At 56.9% G+C, this 8,131-nt stretch overlaps 3 protein-coding genes across 4 annotated transcripts in view; 1 reads left to right on the plus strand and 2 right to left on the minus strand.

Annotated features, from left to right (window-relative positions):
* The window catches only part of WRAP53 (WD repeat containing antisense to TP53), a 121,282-nt gene extending 118,959 nt beyond the window's left edge, over positions 1-2,323 (minus strand). Inside the window, exon 1 of the mRNA XM_050765334.1 lies at positions 2,314-2,323. The gene's annotated coding sequence lies outside the window, so the exon portion shown is untranslated. The remainder of the gene's footprint in view (positions 1-2,313) is intronic.
* SOX15 (SRY-box transcription factor 15) lies at positions 768-3,008 on the plus strand. Its single transcript, XM_050765480.1, has 2 exons — positions 768-2,033; positions 2,638-3,008. The coding sequence occupies exons 1-2, from the start codon at positions 1,501-1,503 to the stop codon at positions 2,804-2,806; spliced, it is 702 nt and encodes a 233-aa protein (XP_050621437.1). The 5' UTR covers positions 768-1,500; the 3' UTR covers positions 2,807-3,008.
* MPDU1 (mannose-P-dolichol utilization defect 1) lies at positions 2,972-7,469 on the minus strand. Of its 2 annotated transcripts, XM_050765439.1 has the most exons (7): positions 7,233-7,469; positions 5,405-5,470; positions 5,124-5,256; positions 4,409-4,494; positions 4,169-4,287; positions 3,915-4,025; positions 2,972-3,760 (listed from the first exon to the last, which is right to left on the minus strand). In XM_050765439.1, exons 1-7 carry the CDS (start codon positions 7,333-7,335, stop codon positions 3,635-3,637), a joined length of 744 nt encoding a protein of 247 aa, XP_050621396.1. In that variant the 5' UTR covers positions 7,336-7,469; the 3' UTR covers positions 2,972-3,634. The 2 variants fall into 2 exon arrangements, with proteins under 2 accessions (XP_050621396.1, XP_050621395.1); XM_050765438.1 differs by having other exon boundaries at positions 3,915-4,287.
* Between the last annotated feature and the right edge of the window lie 662 nt (positions 7,470-8,131).

Below are 8,131 nucleotides of genomic sequence, written 5' to 3' on the forward strand. Positions count from 1 at the left end.
CTAGGACTGACCTGCCCTGACCCCCCGCTCTTGTTTTCTGTTCCTCCACACTTGACTTCTCATTGTCTCTTGTCCCAAAGATGGTCTTACTTCTGGGAATTCCTGACATTCCTAAACTCCCCAGGCCCAGGTTCTCCCTCCTGGTCCAGAGGAGGGGGGCTTGTGCCTTGTTGCTTCTCCCCTCCCCCAAGTTTGCTGATGGAGGGAGTTGGGCCACTCCTATACCCTGAGTCACGGCACAGGCTAGGCAGGGCTGCTCAGAGCTGGAGCTGTTCCTGCTAGAAGCTGAGAGCCAAGGCAGGCTGCTTAATCCGATTACCTGAGGCCTGGGGCTTGGGCTGGGCCGTTGGGCAGAATGAGGAGCAGGGTTCCCTGACGGCAGCCTCTGGAGCCTGGGGCCCGGCCTTCTTGGTGGTGTTCTGATCTGGCTCCAGGCTTTTCATCCGGCATGCACATCACAGACCTCTCAACTCGAGTTGTCCTAGGTTTCCTGGCTCCCCCCTCATGACTGGGAGGACTGAAGATAAAACTTGCCATAATTCAATGGCAGTCGAGAAATCTAGGTTTAGGGACTGGAGTTGGGAGGGCTTAAGTTTTCTCACTTGGGAAAGGGGTTGAATCACGGCCCAAGCACCTGCTGGAATGACTCAGGAAACAAAAATGGTCTCTCTCCTCGGCCTTTCTTGCCCCAGGGGCAGGTCTGGGATTTGAGGAGCAACAGGCGCCAGGAAAGGGTTTGAGTTGGTGGTCGGGGATGCTCCCAAGCTCCTCTCAGCACAACTCAGGCCCTGAGGGCACTTGATCCGCCTGTGCTTGATCCCATTGTGGAAAGAATTGGCTTTAAATTGCCTGTGCTCAGGGAGGGGAGGCAATCAGCCACGGGCTGGAAGGCCTGACATCAGGTCTTGGGTGGGGGGGGCGTGGCACCCTGAGGGTGTTGGGGGCTGGGACAAACAGGACACCTGGGTTTACCTACGGGCAGCGGATGTTGGCGCCCTTAAGGAGGTGCAGTGTTCTGGGAGGGACAGGGGCGGAGTCAGTCTTTAAAAGCTGTTCCCAGGGCTGGCCCGCCTGCCACAAACGCTGAGCCCAGGTGGGAGAGTTCTGGGTCATCCGCGCCTGGCAGCTGCGGGAACTCCGGAGACCACAAAGCGGTTTATGGTTTACCCCCTCCACGGAAGGTCGGTCTGATCGCAGCTGCGGGTCGGGGAGAGGGACCGGGGGGGGGGTTCCCCCATTCAGTAGGCCTCAGAGCAGCACCTCTTCAGTGCCGGGGCATCAGACAGCGGATTTTGCATTCGACTCTCCCCAAAGTGTGCCGAACTGGTTGGAAGCAAAGGCTCTAGTTTAAGCGCTGGGCTTGGGGATAAAATATACTTTTTAAGGACCCAAGTTCCTCGGCAACGACTCCAGACTGGGAAGACCCCTCCATTTTCAGGATCGACGCTTCACGTTGAGGGGAGGGCATTCAGGACGCCCTCTTAAGGCTTCTCCCAACCCATGGCGCTACCGGGCTCCTCACAGGACCAGGCCTGGAGCCTGGAGCCTCCTGCTCCCACGGCTTCTGCGTCTTCATCTTCGGGACCCCAGGAGCGGGAGGGCGCTGGAAGCCCCGCGGCCCCCGGGGCGCTGCCCCTGGAGAAGGTGAAGCGGCCCATGAACGCGTTCATGGTGTGGAGCTCCGCTCAGCGCCGCCAGATGGCGCAGCAGAACCCCAAGATGCACAACTCTGAGATCTCCAAGCGCCTGGGCGCGCAGTGGAAGCTGCTGGACGAGGACGAGAAGCGGCCCTTCGTGGAGGAGGCCAAGCGGCTCCGCGCCCGGCACCTGCGCGACTACCCCGACTACAAGTACCGCCCTCGGCGCAAGGCCAAGAGCTCGGGCGCCGGACCTTCCCGCTGCGGACAGGGAAGAGGTAGCCTGGCCGGCGTCGGCGCGATCTGGGGGCCGGGGTACGCGACCACCCAACCTAGCAGAGGCTTTGGGTACAGACCCCCCAACTACTCGACAGCCTACCTGCCCGGCAGCTATGGGTGAGTGCCTGGGAAGCGGGCTGAAGACGGAGGGCCCATGCGCCCCTCTCCTGGAGCCTTGGTGGGGGTGGATGCCGGAGGACGGGAGCCCACCCAAGCAGAGGCCACTCTCGGCCAAGGTGTGGCGGGCACAGGCGCCAGTACCTTCGGGACCTGTGTAGGGTGGGGCGGGTCAGGGTTCTCCCAGAGGGCGTTTCCATCTCAGTCTGAAGGTGATGGCCCTGCAGGGCCCGGTGACGGACCCCTGGATGCGATTGTGTCCTAGTTAGATGCCCTGTTTCCCCCCTGCTTCTGGCCTGTGTGTGACCCAGCTTCCTCTCCCAGCCCCCAGGGCAAGGAGAGGCCAAGCCCATTCTGCCCCTTCCTGGCCTGACTCCCCAGCCCCAAGAGGAAAACAGCCGTGCAGCACGCAAGCCCGCTCCCGAGCGTGCCCCAACAGGGCCGCGGGCTCTCTATCCCCGGGTCGGCTTCCATGCCTGCTGCGCCCAGCGTGCTGGGTAGCCAGGGCTGGGTGGGTGGCAAGCTCTACCCTGTCTGCCCAGAATTGGTCGAACTCACCTCCAACCCAGGGAAGTGCCCTCTAACCTCTTGTTTCTCTCTGCAGCTCTTCCCACTGCAAACTGGAGGCCCCCTCATCGTGCTCCCTCCCTCAGAGTGACCCTAGGCTCCAGGGGGAGCTGCTGCCCCCCTATACCCACTACCTGCCCCCTGGCTCTCCCACTCCATACAATCCTCCCCTTTCTGGTGCCCCCATGCCCCTAACCCACCTCTAACTCTCGTGGACTCAGACCTCACCGGACGTGCCTCATCCTCCTTTTTTAATCCAGCAGCATCCCCTACCCCAGGCTGTCAACCCTTTCTCCTGTTGGACTACAGTGCAGACGCCGCCTGCAGTCCTCCCACGAAAGCCAGGGAGAGCCGCACAACACACAGTTATATTTTTGGTAGTATTAAACACAGTTTTGTATTATTCAACTGAGTCTCCAGTCTTTATTGTCCCATCTGTTCCCCTCACTGCAGCAGTAACCAGCCCCATCTCCACTCCCTTCCGCCTAGACCTGCCAGAGCAGGAACCTCCTCACCCCACCCTGGGGCCCTGCCTGAGTCATTCTCCGTCCCCCTTCCCCCACCTCAGCACTGGGGTCTGGGAGACAGTCCCAGCCGGGCTGAGGCGGGGAGGCAGCCACAGGCCCCCAGTCCCCTCCACTCTGCCTTCCAGGCTCCATCTTCTAAGGCCAGAAGGGAAGCAGGGAGGCTGGAGGACAGGGTAAAACATTTACCCAGGATGGTGTTAAACAGCTGGAAATTGCTGCTAGAGGAGGAGGCTTGGCTGAATGACTGAGTTAATAGTTCATGTACAGGGCTTAGAAAAGCACTCAAATGTCAAAATTTTGGCTTAGGAGACTCTACCCCCATCCTCTCCTTTTCTAAGGATCTGGATCCATCAACCATTTGTTTCCACTACAGCCAACCCTGGCTTAGAAAGTCTGCAAATGCAGAGGAATGGAGGATGAGTAAGTCACACCAGCAGGCTGGCTCAGATGGGGAGAACCCTGAGGTTGGGTGAATGAGTGGAAACGGAATGACTCCAGTAGCTGGCTCTACTCTGCCTTTTTCTGCCTGTGGGGAGGCCTTGCATTCCAGTAGAAGAGCAGCTGGGCGGCGATGAGGCCGTTGCAGAGTGAGGAGACCACAAAGGTCCCAGCCATCAGGGGATCTCCAGTTTCCTGGTTGCAAGAGACAGAGCCAGCGTTACCCTTCAGCATAGCTCAAGAAAGGTTCCCTTACGGACAAAGGATCCTGGCGGGGCAGCTTTGGCCCTTAGCTGGGAGAAGAAAGATGAGGTTTTAGTGCCTTCTAGAAGGAAGATGTTGCACTCACCTGAATGGAAGTGAAGATTCGGGCCAGGGAGCCCCCAAACAGCAGGAAGACTGTGATGGCTGAGAGCTGGCCTGTGTGCCCATTGTGGTAATTGGTGGCTGCCTGGAGAAGCTGGGGGAGGAGTTGAGACCTTTGGCTCTGTCACCTGAGCTCCTCCCATACTCCCCCAAGTCCAACACCCCCACACTTTGACCTTCCACTCTTTCCCCTCCACCCTGCCCCCCAACATCTTGTCCCTTGCTCCCGGTACCCACCCTCCCCACCACCACAGCAGGCACATTGGAGGCCTGGAGCAGGGTGACTACAGTCAAGGGCGTCAGAGGTGAGAGAAGCACCAGCAGGACCAGGCCGTAGCAAGCGAGGAAAGCGACACCTAGGGGTGGGGAGACAGGAGTCCTTGTCAATCTCCCAACATCATTTGGCTTTCCCAGGCCTGAGTTCCCAGCAGGGTTCCCAGGAACCACACAGCCTGCTCTTAGGGAAATCCCCAGCACCTTTCACAGTCTGTCCTCTGTAGTGCATGACCAGGAAGCAGATGGTGATCGTCTGGAGCATCAGGAATAAGGCTTCACCCCAAGAGCTGCAGAGTCAAGAGTTGGGAGGAAGAAAGGCGGGCCTAGAAAGAGGCAGGGAAAGCCTCCATAGCCCATCCATCCAGGGACACCATGCTCTGATCACACTTCTCTACAGCCCCCGCACGGGATTGGCTCATTCTCAATCGTGGCCATTCTTGGGATGCTCACCCCTTTTCAAGGTCACCTCCACTGGTGATGATTAGGTTTTTAAAAGGGCTTAAAACTTTCCTGGCCCCTCATCCCTTTTTTTTTTGAGACAGAGTTTCAAAAAAAAACACCAGATCTTCATGCACAGGCTGGAGTGCAGTGGCACAATCTCAGCTCACTGAAACCTCTGTCTCCCAGGTTCAAGTGATTCTCCTGCCTCAGCCTCCCAAGTAGCTGGGATTACAGGTGCACACCACCACACCCAGCTAATTTTGTATTTTTAGTAGAGACAGGGTTTCACCATGTTGGCCAGGCTGGTTTTGAACTCCTGACCTCAGGTGATCCACCCACCTTGGCCTCCCAAAGTGCTGGGGTTAAAGGCACTAGCCACCCGGCCTGGCCACTTTCCTGCCCTGTAACCTCCCTCACCTTAATCCCCATTAGAGTTGTGGGTATTACCCTTGGGGAGGAAGAGTGAGCCCCTCACCTGAATGGGAAGTTGTTAGTGATGCTGTAGACCATGGTCCCAGTCAATGCCACTAGCTCCAGCATTACAGACTGGAGACTCAATCCTTCGGCACTCTTGGCTCCCAGGATTTTAAACACCTGGGGCAGCTTTACTAGGGGAAAGATGAGAAAAGTAGGACTGAGGAGTCTCCATTCTTTGGGATGCAACACAACAGCTACAGAATGAACGCCCACACAGCTGACGGCCTCTCAGAACCTCCACCTCAACCCAACAGCAGGAAAGAAAGATAAGAGACATACCAAGAAGTGAGCCAGCCACAATGCCCAGCCCCAGGCCTTTGCTGAGGAGAATCTTGAGGCAGGGGACTGAGGAGAGAAAAAAGGGTAAGCAGACAGGAGATGTCTGAAACCGAGGCCAGGGCTTGAAGCTCCTGTGGGCTCTCCCCAACCCCTCTTACCCACACCACGGTCTTGCATTGTCTTGGGGGGAGGAGGGACGGAGGGCAGCGAAAAAGGCCTGGTCTTTCCTGCTCCAAACCACTATACTTTTTTTTTTTTTTTTTTTTGAGACAGTCTTGCTCTGTCACCCAGGCTGGAGTGCAGTGGCCCGATCTCAGCCCACTGCAGCCTCTGCCTCTCAGGTTCAAGCAATTCTCTTGTCTCAGCCTCCCAAGTAGCTAGGATTACAGGCGCACACCACCATGCCTGGCTAATGTTTGTGTTTTTAGTAGAGACGGGGTTTCACCATGTTGGCCAGGCTGGTGTCGAACTCCTGACTTCAGATGATCCACCTGCCTCAGCCTCCTAAAGTGCTGGGATTATAGGCTCGAGCTACCGCGCTGGGCCCCAGACTATTACTTTCCAAAACAGCTTTTCTCCAATGCCTACCACCTGCCACATCCAATCTTCCCTTCCCTATAAATTAACATCCAAACTTGGCTTGACCTCCACGGCTCTCCATTGCTTCCCCGTATAAAGTTAAGAAATGCCAAGTTAAGAAATGTCCAAGAGTTTTTTAATCCTTTATCTCCCTTCTCTGGGCCAATGGGTGCCCCATTTCACATGTCTTCTCTCACCAAAGACAAGTCTTCATACTTTTTTTTTTTTTTAATTTTGAGACGGAGTTTCACTCTTGTTGCCCAGGCTGGAGTGCAATGGCACGATCTCGGCTCACTGTAACCTCTGCCTCCTGGGTTCAAGAGATTCTCCTGCCTCAGCCTCCCAAGTAGCTGGGATTACAGGCGCCTGCCACAATGTCCGGCTAATTTTTTGTATTTTTAGTAGAGACGGGGTTTCACCCTGTTGGCCAGGCTGTCTCAAACGCCTGACCTCAGGTGATCCACCTGCCTCGGCCTCCCAAAGTGCTGGGATTACAGGCGTGAGCCACCGTGCCCGCCCCATACCACTCTTTCTTGAACACTCTGACTGTCCCTGGCCCCTACTCAGGGACTAAACTTTACCCTTTCAGGACTTGCTTTTATGCCCTGGCCATCTACAACTTATCTAGCTTTGAAGCCTTCCCCTCAAGGAGCTTGGTCCAGTGGGAGTCAGACTCTCACGGGTCATGAATGCGGCTAAAACAAAGTGCCCCACGAGTTCAAGAGAGGGGCAGACTGACGCTTCCCAAATGGTCTGACGGTGGGCCTTGTTGTGGAGCTGTCTCGCAATCAAAAAGGAAGGGAGGCAAATTATTCCGAAATCAGACTATGAGCAAACCTGGAGGCTGGAAAGAAAGCAATCAGGGTGGCGGAGCCTTTGGGGGTGCAATGAAGGCCCAATTCATCAGGGGCTTTGAATTAAGCTTAACCCTGCTAGCGATCTAATAAAGGTTGGCATGATTTGACTTGACTTTTATTTTGTTTTATAAAGGTTGAGTCTTTTCGTCTTTCATTGTCGCTAAAGCTCAAATCTCACAAAGAAGTAATTCCACCCGGTGACTTCCCCACTGGCACAAATATGGCGTCCTCCCTCTAAGGGGCCCGAGACACTTCCGCCCCTCTCAGAAGTGACTTCCGCTCAGCTCGGCGTGGCGGCAGTGACTGCCGTCACTTAGTCGCCGATCAAGCCTTGGACTAAGGGTCCACGGTCACTCGAGCAGGACTTGGATTGGATGCTGAATAAAACTCACCGTGAAGCAAGTCCCACTGAACGAAAAGTTGGTCGTAGCATTTCTCAGGTAAAAGAATCGGCACGAGCAGCCGTTTAAGCGGTCCATCCGCCTCGGCCGCCATATTGCAAAGCTAGCTTCCGCCAGTCTCTCCAGACCGCCATTGACTTTCGTTGCGCGTGCGCGCTGCGGACACTCCGCCTCCCGTTCTTTTCCCGCGGCGAAGCTGGCCCGTCACCTGCTCCTCGCTCTTTCTGACGCTACCCACCCCCGCTCTAGTGGCGTAAAATAAGTCTCAGTCAGGGGCCACGTTTTGGACGCGCCCGGCAGTTGGAATTCTGAAGCTTGCCGAAGCTGCACGCCTGCGCAGTTAGACCTCACACGCCTTTGTTGGCGCTTCCAGTTTGGAAGTAAGATTTACACCCCTTTCTCCGCTCCTCTTGCTGGGCGCCATCTTGTCTTTTCGTAGCACACTCTGTATTGTTCGAAGTTGAGAGAGAAGGAGCCCGAGTCTCCGAGGTGGCGTTGGTTGGGGGCGCCACTAGCTCCAGTTCGCTCGACGTCTCTAGAGGGAAGGGCGCCGGTGGGAGCAGGAGAGTCTGCACCGGGCAGGCCTCCTTAGGTGCCGCGTTGCGCGCAGGGCCCCGTGCTTGCCTCGCCTTCGGTTGGCTCAGGCCTCGGAGCATGAGTGCGCCGGCAACTGCTGGGCCCGGGACAGTGAAGCAGAGGAGGAGGTGGGGGAGGCGAGCCCAGGGCAGGGAAGGGCAACCCTTGAATCACCCGTGGGGCACAGAGCTGGCCGGCTCCGGGGAGCCGAGGCCTGGCGATGCAGCCCCGGGGTTCTCCCGCTCCCCGCTGGCCCGAGGGCGCACCACGTGCTGGGCAGAGACTTCGGCGAGGCCGAGTGGACCCTGCAGCTC

The sequence above is a fragment of the Macaca thibetana genome, chromosome 16 (assembly GCF_024542745.1).
Source record: "Macaca thibetana thibetana isolate TM-01 chromosome 16, ASM2454274v1, whole genome shotgun sequence".
Taxonomy (NCBI): domain Eukaryota; kingdom Metazoa; phylum Chordata; class Mammalia; order Primates; family Cercopithecidae; genus Macaca; species Macaca thibetana.

Coding starts and splice junctions, on each gene's coding strand:
- SOX15 (XM_050765480.1), top strand. CDS start 1,501: ATGGCGCTACCGGGCTCCTCACAGGACCAGGCCTGGAGCCTGGAGCCT. Junction 2,034..2,637: donor TACCTGCCCGGCAGCTATGG/GTGAGTGCCTGG, acceptor TTCTCTCTGCAG/CTCTTCCCACTGCAAACTGG.
- MPDU1 (XM_050765438.1), bottom strand. CDS start 7,335: ATGGCGGCCGAGGCGGATGGACCGCTTAAACGGCTGCTCGTGCCGATT. Junction 5,257..5,404: donor TGTGGCTGGCTCACTTCTTG/GTATGTCTCTTA, acceptor TCTTTCCCCTAG/TAAAGCTGCCCCAGGTGTTT. Junction 4,288..4,408: donor CAGAGGACAGACTGTGAAAG/GTGCTGGGGATT, acceptor CCCCACCCCTAG/GTGTCGCTTTCCTCGCTTGC.